Raw genomic sequence first — 12,560 nt, forward strand, 5'->3', positions numbered from 1 at the left:
CACCGCCATCGAGCTCAGGACACTGAGCAGACAATTCAGGGCCCATGGGAGAGCTCGAGAGAAGACAAGGAGAGAAGGAAAGCCACCCCACATGTTGCAGCTAGAGCCAGTGGCACTCTTAAAGCAACCCGTGTCATTCTCTGCTCTCTCCTCCCCTCCCTCTGGAGGTCTGTCTAGCTCTCTTCCCAGCTCTGTCGAGACTTTCAGACAGTGACCATATGAACCTTTTCTAATTGGCCTTCATCTCTTATTGTATGGCCGTTTGGGGAAAGCCAGGGAGAACCCACTCCCCAGTGCTTCTACCACAACCAGCCATGGCACAGCAGAGGAGATTGGCTAAGCCTCCTCCCACTTTCCCCATGCCTGCCGGAGTTGCTGCCTAGTCATACCAGCTTGCTGGGATTGGGATGAGGATTTTAGTGTAGTCAAGCTGCTCCCCACAGAAAACCTCTCTTCCTCCTTAACCCCTGAGGTTTCTTGCTGTTGGGCACAGAGTTAGGAAGAAAGGGACTCCCTGTGGCCCTTTGGACCAAATGAGTAAAGGCCAGTGGGCCCACGGAGGGGTTACAATAACTGCAGCTCTCAAGTCTCAGAGAAGTCGCATGTTTCTTTGGCAGTCCTTCTCGGTGCCGTGCTCCCCTGATCCCCTCCATCATCTGGGCCTCCCAGCCTCACCTTTCCCGGGAGAGAGCCTCTTATTTATTTAACCCCACAGGGGGCAGAGCCCAATGTCGCATCATCACTTTTCCTGCTGAAACTCAGCATTATGTGGAGACCTTTGGAAAAGTGACATTCCCTGCAGGGGAGTTGGATCCTATAGGGAATTTAGGAAAGCTGCACCACAGTGGAGAAGACTCTTATATAACATCCCTGGGAACCTCCCCGTCACAGGTGAGCGGCAAAGCCAGTCTGAACCAGACCTAGCAGTGCTTGTTTCAGTTGTCACCCAGCTGCTCTTCTGAAGCCTCCCAGTTTATTGTCTGTGCGCTCATTTCTATCTGCAGGTGAATGTATAGAGTTGTAGGATTAACTTCAAGGAAGACCTGGGGGCAGGGTTTCAGGCACTATTCGCTCACTTTCTGACTTCTCTGGCTCCCCGTTCATCTGCAGGTGGGAGCTGGAGCATTGAGAGGTGTGGTTAAGGTGTGGGGTACACTTAGATCTCAGTGCTGCACACAGCTTTTATTTTATCATCTGACAGTTAATCATGAGCATGTGTGAGTCTTGTATTTTTCAAACTTTGGTTGCCCAGACCACTATGAATGTTCTGGGAAAGTCAGTCACTTGGTTGTTTCTTATATTCACCCCACTACACTGGCATTTGCGATGTGGACCCAAGCAAACCCAGAAGATCTGGGGCCCCTACAAACCATCTCCTCCGGCTGCTGTTAGTCCTGTGCCTCTGGGGTGATGGCCCACGGCTCCCACTTTCTGCTGGAGAGAAATGGGTCTAGTGAGCACTAGAGTTCCTGAGCAGGGCGATGGCCATCTTTGATCAGCTCCCTGACAGACATCGGAGCTCTTCCCAGCATCAGTAGGCGGGCGCTTCCCTCTCTACCCCAGTCTTCAGGAGAGAAGGCCTCTGGACTCAAGCTGCTGGTCGCTGGGTCTTCTGCTCTGCGAAGGGGGACCTGCTAGTGCAGTGGTTCTGGCGAGTGAGGAGATGCTCTAGTTTCAGTGAAATCCCGAGAGGAGCAGTTGTGCCGGGGCCAGTCAGTGAAACCCTCCCCATCTCGGGCAGTCACTGTTCTTTTGCCACCTTTGACAGCTCGGCTAGGAAAACACTGTTCCTGGTCTGAGTTTTTTTTGGCTCCAGTTATGGAAAGACTCACCTTCACCTGTTTTAGGCTAACAATGTCTCTGTCTGTCTGTCTGCCCCATCTAGGTGCAGTTAAACGCTGGCCAGCTGCAGTATATCCGCTTAGCACAGCCTGTATCAGGCACCCAGGTTGTTCAGGGACAGATCCAGACTCTCGCAGCCAGTGCACAGCAGGTTGGTACTGACGATGACAATGCCATGGCCAGAGGGGCTCCCTGGGTGAGGTCCTCTTTCCCACTGGAGTGGCTCAGGCTCAGGATTCAGAGCCCGGCCTGCTCATTGCCCCCACCCTTGTAATTGTTAGTGCGGGCAGCCCAGGACGCACAGACGCTCAGGAGCTGTAGAGTCAGATTAAGAGCATGTGTCTGAAGAGTTGGGTACAAAATGCAAAGAGGGAGGGTCCCCGGGATGCTTGGAGATGCAGAGCAGTGACACAAGTCTAGGCCCCAGCTCTGCAGAGTTGTACCAGGCTGCCCACAAGGCTCAGGCACAGCCCCTTTGGGGAGCCTCGATCCCAAAGCCTGCTCAGACTGTCATCCCACCTGACTGCCCTTAGGAAGCTGCCCCTGCACTGGGGAAGCGCTCTCTGTTCTGGGACTTCTAAAGGGGTCATGGGAACCCGTCATGACCACGGGGAGAGTCAGGGTCATAAGGAGCAAGGGTGGGAAAGGGCATGGCTTCCATGGATTGTGACGCAGAAAGGAGGCAGCTGCCATGGGCCATGGGCTGTGGGCCCACTGCTTGAGGGAGAAAGGGGACATTGTTAATGGATCCCTTTTCCTTGAACCCAAAAAAAGCAGCAATCGTTTGAGAACTGGCCCTGTCTGGTACAATTGCATCTTTGGTGATGCATCTATTGACAGTGGTGACAGGCTTAGGTTTCTAGAGCAGGTCTCCAAAGATCTCATTTGGGGAAATGTAAGGAAGGAGCCAAAAATGAGGCTTCCACATTCTGAACAGCCTCTGCGATGTTTAAAGAGCCCTTCTCCAAACCCAGGGTTCTGGCTTAGCTTGACATCTTGTTCTCCCAGCCCACCGGCTTGCCAGGCCCTTTCAGATCCCTATCTGGAATCAGATGGAGAGAGAAAAGTGTCTGTGTCTGTGTCTGTTTCTGTCAGCCACCATCTCGGGCAGTCAGGGTTGCTGTCCCCTTCCGCACAACCAGTTTATCTGTCAGTGCTGCTTTAGCTTTGCCCACAGACATAAGAGCCTACTCTCTTTCTTCAGCTTTGAGCCTGCCCTCTGTGCCAGGCATGTTCTCCACCATTCCCTCAGTTTGTCCAGGCTTGCTTATGCCTTTGGCTGTAAAGGAGGCCACAGGGGGCTGGGAGGGAGATGTTGGGGTGGTTACTGCAGGGATGGGAAGGTCTGCCTTAGGGTGGTGCTTGTGTCATGTGGCCTTGGGGTTCCACATAGAGACCCCTCTAGAGTCTGAGGTTGGGGGTGGGCCATTGGAGGACCTGCAGGGTGGGTTTCTGCCTGCAGCTCACCTTCTCCTTCCTTTTCCCCTTTTTATTTCCCACAGATTACACAGACAGAGGTCCAGCAAGGACAGCAGCAATTTAGCCAGTTCACAGATGGACAGGTAGGGTCCTGGGTCTAGAGAGGGGAAGGGGTGGGGGTGGGAGAGGTTCCTTGGGTAGGCAGCCATCAGTCTGGACGGACTGGACAGCTTCAGAGCTGGCTGGGGAATGGAGTGATCGCAGCAGCCAGCCTTTCGCTCTGTTAGAAACAAATGCTGGGCAGAAACTGCTAGAACAAAGAGTGTTCCTGAGGGTCTTTAAGAACAGGACACACATCGGTATAATGGCCAGCAAGACTTGAGAGATCATCCATTATCTTATTGTGTAGAGGAGGAAACTGAGGCCCTGGAAAGGGGAGGAAGCATGTTGCCTTTCTGTCCTAGAGCAGAGCCAGGGCTAGCAGCCCCCAGACATAGGCACTGTCCAAGGAGAGCTATCCCTGAGCCTCTGGCGTGCTTAGCGGAAATGTGCGCTTCTTCACTTTCCCCTTCGGTCAGGACTCACCTGGAGAGCAGAGGTGCCAGCTTTGAGGCCAGACAGGAGCAGGATGGGCTGTTAGTGGAGCTCTGAGGCCTACAAAGTACTTCTGTCACCACAGGCCCTAGGAGAGGGTACTGGGATTATTACCCACGTTTTACAGATGAGAAAGCTGAGGCTCAGGGTCACACAGTTAGCAAGTGGCAGAGCTAGCATCTGAAGCTGCCAGGGCCTTTCCCCGCCAGGCTGGGCTCCCTACCCACCTCTCTGGCCTGGGAGGAGGAAACACACCTGGGAAACATGCCCATCTTAGGATCCACCTGAGGAAGATCAGTGGGGCAGAACCCAGGGTGGCTTACCAAGGAGTGACTCACCAGGTTGTGAATTCCCAGGCTGAGCCTCCTGTGCTTGTAGAAAAAAGGAGTAGCTACCCTTGGCTCTGGGAACCAGCATCTCGCCTTGTCCATGGCTCCTGCCCTTCCCCCTTCTCCAAGGAGAAGGCCAGGGGTGGGGAGCAGAGGCACAAGCAGTAGGGACAGAAGGGGCTTGTGTTGGGTCCTAGCTCTTGCGTGTGCATGACCCTCCTGTGCCTGGCATTCTTCTGAGAAAAGGAAGAAGTCAGCTTTAAGGGAAGCCAAGCTGGAAGCCATCTGCAAGGAGCCTGTTGGGTCCAGAACAAGATGCCCTGGGGGGAGGTGGGATGGATGTTTCCAGGCTGAGCCCTAAGCTGGGAAGTGAGAGGGTGGCACTTGGGTGGGTCTTCTGACCTAGACTGACGTCCCTTTGGGGCCTCTGCTTCCCTTCTGTTCCCTGCAGCAGCTGTACCAGATCCAGCAGGTCACCATGCCAGCCGGCCAAGACCTCGCACAGCCCATGTTCATCCAGTCGGCTAACCAGGCCTCCGATGGGCAAACCCCTCAGGTGACGGGCGACTGAGCCCGGCTGGGGCCTCACACGGGGCCACACAGACTCCATTTCTGCCGCTGTGGCCTGACCTGAGCGTCCCACCACCCCAGAGCCTCCCGAGGGCAAAGACACTGGTGCACACAGCCCAGCTGCAGGCCAGGAAACCGCCAACCAAAAGAGGCAGCGATGTTTTTTCATTTCCTTTTTGTCTGTTCTGGTTTTGTTTTTTGTTTTTCAAAGGAATCAATATTTCAGTACGTTGAGCTGTATGTCCTATGCTCTTGAAATGGGAAATATCCAACAAAAACCTATTTATAGCATTTTCTTGAGGTAGGGCGACCAACGTGTGCCCTCCTCGTGCCCCTTCTCTCCGCCCCCCCAAGAGCAGCTCTCCAGGCGTGGGAGGTCCTCCCACAACAGCTGCCTTAGTCTTACCTGCCACCTCTGGTGGGTGCCCCCCCTCCCCCCGGTCACTGGCCCCTATCCAGAGCGAAGCCTCTGCCTCTGGAAGCTGCAGAGACAGTCTTCGTGTTCAAAGATGAACTTGCCTCCTGGCGCAGTGTCTCGTCTCTTCTGGACCCCTCTGGCCCAGAGAAACTGGGCCTTTCCCTCTCCCCCTCCCCAATTCTTTCCCCTCAAGAAGCAAATGAATACTTGTGCTCGTCTCCTCCTTTGCTGCATGGACTTCAAACTGCATGAATTGAAATGCAAAGAATAAAGCTCCTTTTTAGAGAACTCTGAGTCTGGGTTTCTGGGCTGGGGGGCGGGGGGGGGGGGGGGCGGTGCTGACAAGGCAGTAGCTGGTGCGCTGGGAGGGAATGAGCAGCTCTGGTCCAGGGAGGGATGAGGCACTTGGGGAGCAGCCTGCTGTGGAGCTGGCAAGAGCCAGGGTGGCACAGGTGGCACCCGCCCTGCCATAGGGCAGCCGAGGTGGGGCCTGAGGTGGCCTCTGGGCAAGGCTTCTCAGGACAAACCCAGGCCCACTCACCTCGCTGAGTTTTCATTAAATGGAGGTGTTAAAATGTAGTAGAAATTCTGGGGACCTGGGCTTCCCCTTTAGAATATTGTGTTTCTAGCTATGACTCTTCCACTTAATAATGTGACCGTAACAAAGTCCTGGCCTCCCTCTGGGCCTCAGTTTCTCCATGCAGGAAATGGGAATGAATGGTCTCTGCAAAGCAGAAGCCACACTCTATCTTTAATAGAATTTTCTTTAAAATGTTCCTTATTCTAAATTTAGTAATACTCAAAATTACCCAAGTAAACGTTTCCCTCACTCTGCCTTACCCTCACAAGTCTCATCAAAGCCCCCAGGAGCCACATCCCTTCTTCCCTCCTCCTTGGACCTGTAGACTCCCTCCATAAACGACAAAGCACTCTGCCAGGGACAAGGGGATGGACTTGAACGGACCTTCTCAAGAAACTTCAGCAGAATGAAGGAGAGAGAGAGAGACAAAATAAGGCTTCAGCAAGAGGATGGAACAGCTTGCTTTGAGCAAGAGAGACCAGGAGAAGCTTTGTGGGAGAGGGGTCCTCAGGAGGAGGAGATGGGGACCAGGAGAAGCTTTGTGGGAGAGGGGTCCTCAGGAGAAGGAGATGGGGGCCAGGAGCCTCTTCTCTAGGTGTAGGAGGAAGAGAAGGCAGATCTCAGGAGCAGGAGCAGCTGTTACTTGGCAGATGGAGAGCGATGAAGGACAGGGCTGCCTTGAAAGCATTGTGAGGCCAAGATCACCAGGAGGCCTCCCTCACTTTAAACAAGGCTCACCCTGTACGTCTGTCTGTCTCCCCATTGAAGACCAAGTAATCTACACTTGACAGGCTAGTTTTGTCCTCCCCTCTGCCCAGAAACTAGATGCTTCCGAAACTTCTCAACCTGAGAGGTAGTAGCTCTCCCACCAACTGTTCTTACTGTTGTCCCCTGTGTGACTAGTCCTATGCCAGACTCTGCAGGAAACTCGGCCAACCAGACCTCTCCACCTGCATAGCCTCAGAGTATAGTGTATTGGAAGAACACTGGCCTCGGAGCCCATGAAACCCTGCTCCCAGCTGTGACCCTGGGTGGGTGACCTTGGCCAACTCCCCTCCCTTTCATATATTCATATATATGTATGTGTGTCTGTATATGTATATGTATATATACACTTATGCACATGTGTATACACTAGCACTAGGAAATCACTTTGAAAAATCTTAAGTTTTATAAATTGGGCGTTAAAAATCTGCCCTTCTACTCTTTCTGCTAATGGTACCAACATCCTCCTTAGGGTCATCTATGCCTGCGCTTTGGTTCAAATCCCAGCTGTTAACACCTGTATGATGGGACAAAGGATTTCCCCTCTCTGGTCTTCAGTTTTTTCATCTATTAAATAAAGGTTGGATACAAAGGGACGAAAGGGATACGTAATCTAAGGTGAGGGAATATATATATATATATTTTTTTTTTTTTGGGTGATGTAATTGGGGTTAAGTGACTTGCCCAGGGTCACACAGCTAGTAAGTGTCAAGTGTCTCAGGTCGGATTTGAACTCAGGTACTCAGGTCGGATTTGAACTCAGGTACTCCTGACTCCAGGGCAGGTGCTCTCTCCTGCATGCCACTTAGCTGCCCCTAAGGAGAGGGAATTTCAAGCCAGAAGATCCTTTCTAGCCTCTGTCTGGTTCCTGCCCTTAAGAAAATTCTCGTCTTTTCTGGGAAGGCACACATAAATGAAGTGGTAAATAGGGAGGGAGGATTTGGAACAATCGATTGACAAGGCATCCTTTCCCCAGCAGGCACAGTTGCTTTGATTATTGTTTCCAGAATAAGAGGTGGAAAGCCACGGGTAGGAAAGAGGTTGGGGAGCAGCAGGAAGGCAGCTGGGGGGGGGGCAGGGATGGTCATAGATCTGGGTTGGGCTAGAAGTGATTCCGATTCATCAATCAGGAACTCGGGTCCTAGCATGAGAAATAGGCGGTGTGCTTGGCATGAGAGGCTGGAGCCCAGCTTAACTTGAAAGTGACGTGCGCGATGGTGGCAGCAGTGTAAATCAATGTTTTTTAAAAGTCTTGAATGATACGGGCATCATCAGTCAAGTGAGCCCCAAGAACAATTGAGAAAACAGCCCCCCTCCATTGCAAAAACAGGATGATGGGGGGCAGCTAGGTGGCGCAGTGGATAGAGCACCGGCCCTGGAGTCAGGAATACCTGAGTTCAAATCCGGCCTCAGACACTTAACACTTACTAGCTGTGTGACCCTGGGCAAGTCACTTAACCCCAATTGCCTCACTAAAAAAACCCAAAAAACCGGGATGATGGGTGTGGAACATTACATACTCACCATCAGATCCAGCCTTGCTGAGCTGTTTGCTTGTGTTCTTTGTTAGCAAGGAATGATTTGCTAGGTCGAGGAGAAGAAGGGGTTAGTGGTGAAAAAACAATCTCAATAAAAAGATTGTCAGTTTGAAGGTCTTTCAAGCTGCTTACCCTGGGCATGTCTTGGGGTTTGCCCAAGGTAGCAGGATTTCTAGTTAGATCTCAGCTCACTGGAACCATTAAGAAGCAATACGATAGGGGCAGCTAGGTGGAGCACTGGCCCTGGATTCAGGAGTACCTGAGTTCAAATCCAGCCTCAGACACTTGACACTTACTAGCTGTGTGACCCTGGGCAAGTCACTTAACCTCAATTGCCTCACTAAAAAAAAAAAAAAAGAAGAAGAAGCAATACGATACAGTGGAAAACCTGGACCCCGGAGATCTGAGTTCAAATCAAGACTGACATGAACCATGTGCTTCTGGACAAGTGTAAAATTGACCCAGCAGTTGGAAGGAAAATGTTTTGTAAACCTTAGAACATTATAGAGATAGAAGCTCTTGTTACTGTAATCACCCATCTTTCATTTCTCCAATCCATGCTCTAGTAATTACTGTCTAGTAATCTTCCTCATGCACAGATCTAACCATATCACTCTCCAGTTCAGAAGTCTTTAATAGCTTTCCATTTTTTAATATGGAAGGAGAGGGAAAGAAGGGAGAAAGGAAGGAAGGAAAAAGAAGGGGAAGACAAGGAAAAGAAGGAAGAAAAAGAAAGAGGAAAAGAAGGCAGAAGGAAAGGAAAGAATGTATTAAGGACTTACTAAATTGCACAGCTAATACCTATTAGAGCTGGGGGGGCTAGGGTTGAGTCCAAGATTGAGATGATGGCCAGAGTGTAAGGAAGGACAGGATAAGCTTCAAACCCTAGCTTACCATGCAAGGCTGGTCCCACTCTATCTTTCCTTTCTTCTTCCCCAATACACTGGACACTCCCGCCACACCAGACTACTCCCTCCCCTCCTGTAGAACAACACCTATGGGCACCCCATTCCCTATCCCCAGAATGGCTTCAACTGGCATCTCTGTAGGCTGAACAAGCTCCAGCTCAATGGTCTCTCCTCCTGCCCTGATTGCCACCCCCATCCCCACCTCCAGCTGGAAGATGATTACCCCCCTCACCCCGCCCCCTGCCCGCCCCCGGCTCCGGAACAATTACAATTCCTAGTTGTGTGGACCTTAAAGGATTCCTGAAGTACTTTCCTTACAATGATCCTGGAGATAGGCAGTACAAAAATTATCACCCCACTTTGCAGTTGAGGAAACAGCCTCAGAAAGGTATAACATAGGTCTAGAGACGGAAGGAACCTTAGATGTCATCTAACCCAGCCCCCTAATTTTAAAGATAAGGAAACTGGGGCGCAGAGATGGCAACAGATGTAGGCAGGAAGGGTCAGAGCCAGAATTTGAATTCAAGTCCTCAATTTATCCCCATTTCACAGAAGAGGAACCTAGGCTAGGGCTCAGAAAAGGAATGAGACTTGCCTCAGAACACACAGCTAGAAAGTGAACCCACGGGGCAGCTAGGTGGCTCAGTGGATAGAGCACCGGCCCTGGAGTCAGGAGGACCTGAGTTCAAATTTGGCCTCAGACACTTGACACTTACTAGCTGTGTGACCCTGGGCAAGTCACTTGACCCCAATTGCCTCACCAAAAAAAAGGAAAAAAAAAGAAAGTGAACCCAGATCTCCCAAGTCCAGGCTTTCTGTACTCTAACGTATTATTTCTAATTTCACATTCAGCCCCAAATCCTTCTCTTCCTTCTGAACAGGGCAAGGACCACCTCCTCCAGGGAGTCCTCCCTCCCCACATTCCTCAAAACACTCCATGCGTCTCACTGTTAGAATTACAATGAGGAGAGTGCTCCACAGACTTTGATGGGCTTTTGGAAAGAGAAGCTGTTCTTTATTCTTGAGTTGGAGGGTTTGGAGAGCACCAGCCTTAGAATCAGGAGACCTGGTCTCATCCTTGGCTAATTGTGTGACCTCAGAGAAATCCCTTGAGCCTCAGTTTCCTCTCCCGTGAAATAAGGACAAATTAAGAACGCGCACTCCTTCCCTGCTAGAGTTGGATGGAAAGCACTTGGTCAGCCTTAAAGCTAGGAGAGTGAGCACGTCCTGTCATGTGCTGTAGTTCCAAGTCCCTGGGAGCTTCCTGAAAGGACTGTGTCTTAGTCTCCCCAGTGCCTGACATCAGGCACAGGTTCCTATAGAGAGGAGGTGCCTGGGAATATGTGTTGAAAGACCTGTGATAAGACCTAGTCTTTGAGATATCACCTACAACTTCCATGTAGAGGCATGATCCTTCCAGCTCCTGTCTGAGGCTCCTTCTTAAAATGCCACATGTCCTGATGAAATGTGTGTGCGCGCGCACGTGTGTGTGTGAATAAGCATTTATGAACCACCTACTGTGTACCAGGCATGAGTGATTTACAAATATTTCATTTGGTCCTCACAACAGCCCTGGGTGGTCAGTGTAGCTACTGTGTATATTAGGATCCCCCATTTTACAGATAAGGAAACTGAGGCAGACAGAGGTGAAATGATTTGCCCAGGGTCATACAGGTAGGTAGTAAGCCGCAGAGGTTTGAAAGTCTCCAAGCGAGGAGACTACACTTCCCAAGGTAACTCATTTTACTTTGGGACAGCTCCAGTTGTTCATCCAATCTTGCAACTTCCACCCACTGGGAGGCAGCACGGCACAAGGAATTGAGAAGGAAGAAAGAGCTGAGTTCAAATCCTACCTCTGAGTGCTTTGTGGCTTTGGGCAAGTTGCTTCCTCTTTTATAGCCTCAGTTTCCCCATCTGTGAAATGAGAGTGTTTGACTACAGGGGCCTCTGAGATCCTTTCTACCTTAAAATCTATGACCCTGTGATCCTAATTGTGCCCTCTGGGGCAAAGGAGGAAAAGGCTATTCATTCTTCGAAGTCATAGCTCTTAAAATATTTGTGTCCAACTAAATGCCACCTCCTCCCTAATTCTTCTATTCCCCAGATTAAACAGTCCAAGTAATTTTGGACAGTCTTTCATCATTCTGGTTATTGCCCTTGCACAGGCTGTCCCATTCCATGAAGTACCCCCTCTTTAGCTGGCCCCTCCCTCTGACCCCCCTCCCCAATTAACCTGTCCCTTTCTATGTATATTTTTCTGTGACCCAGGTTTCAAGCCTGGAACATTTGCACGAAGCTTTCCTCATTGGTGGAGAGAACGATGACCCACCCACATGAAGGCTTGATTTGATCTGGGAGTTTTGAAGGCATACTCTTCATTCCTCCCTCCAGGGAGGGAGCAAATAAGCATTTATATATCACCTACTATCTACCAGGCACTATGCTTTATAATAAATATTGTTTCAGTTGATCCTCAAAACAAGCCTGTGAGGTAGGTGGTGTTATTATATTCATTTTACAGTTAAGAAGACTGAGGCAAACAGAGGTTAAATGCCTTGCCCAGGGACACACAGGGGAAAGGGGCCTATTCTACATGTCCCTGATTTCCAACTTGCCTCCAAAACACTTTTCAAAAAAAAGCAATTGGGGGGCAGCCAGGTGGTGCAGTGGATAGAGCACCAGCCCTGGAGTCAGGAGGACCTGAGTTCAAATCTGGCCTCAGACACTTAACACTTACTAGCTGTGTGACCCTAGGCAAGTCATTTAACCCCAATTGCCTCACCAAAAAACAACAAAAACAATTGGGGGGCAGCTAGGTGGCGCAGTGGATAAAGCACCGGCCCTGGATTCAGGAGGACCTGAGTTCAAATCTGGCCTCAGACACTTAACACTTACTAGCTGTGTGACCCTGGGCAAATCACTTTATCCCAGTTGCCTCACAAAAAAAAAAAAAGAAAAGAAAAGGTAATTGGGGTTAAGTGACTTGCTCAGGATCACACAACTAGTAAGTATCTGAGGCTGGATTTGAATTCAGGTCCTCTTGACTCCTGGGCCATTGATCTATCCACTGTGCCACCTAGCTGATCTCCTCTTAGACATTTCAAGAAATTTCCCCTTGGATGATACTGGGGCCTTTCACTTGTTGAGGCAGGGTATTTCTCTCCCTGGAGAGAAACTCATTCACTCTGTGCATTTTCTGGCATATTCAGATCTGTAGAATTCCACTGATTTCTCTTTGATATTCCCTTATATAAAAGGGTTTACTAAACCCTGTTTACTACTTGTGATGGTCCTTTGTGTTACTAGCATGTAGTGGGAAGGGGTCAAGCCTGTAAGTGCAAGTGTAGGATTATCCTGAGTTTATTTCCATTTTACATCCCATCATATCCCATATTATATATATATGTATATATTATATTTATTATATAAAACATTATATTTTCCTTTGAAGAGACAAAGAAAACAGCTTCAGCTTTAAAAGCTCATGCCCCTACACTGGACAGGGAGTGGGGGTGGGGGGAATAAACATTACTCTAGTCCGATACCCCCTCTCTGAGGAGAACAGAATGGCCAGGCCCCTAGCAGGCTCCTGCTCCT

At 50.1% G+C, this 12,560-nt stretch overlaps 1 protein-coding gene across 7 annotated transcripts in view; it reads left to right on the top strand.

Annotated features, from left to right (window-relative positions):
• Positions 1–5,457, top strand: part of NFYC (nuclear transcription factor Y subunit gamma) — a 94,031-nt gene extending 88,574 nt beyond the window's left edge. For all 7 annotated transcript variants that reach the window (XM_043994732.1, XM_043994730.1, XM_043994729.1 and 4 more), the window contains 3 exons: positions 1,886–1,993; positions 3,345–3,404; positions 4,636–5,457. In XM_043994732.1, coding sequence (XP_043850667.1) covers positions 1,886–1,993; positions 3,345–3,404; positions 4,636–4,755 — 288 coding nt within the window. In that variant the 3' untranslated portion in view covers positions 4,756–5,457. The remainder of the gene's footprint in view (positions 1–1,885; positions 1,994–3,344; positions 3,405–4,635) is intronic.
• Positions 5,458–12,560: the final 7,103 nt, after the last annotated feature.

The sequence above is a fragment of the Dromiciops gliroides genome, chromosome 3 (assembly GCF_019393635.1).
Source record: "Dromiciops gliroides isolate mDroGli1 chromosome 3, mDroGli1.pri, whole genome shotgun sequence".
NCBI lineage: Eukaryota > Metazoa > Chordata > Mammalia > Microbiotheria > Microbiotheriidae > Dromiciops > Dromiciops gliroides.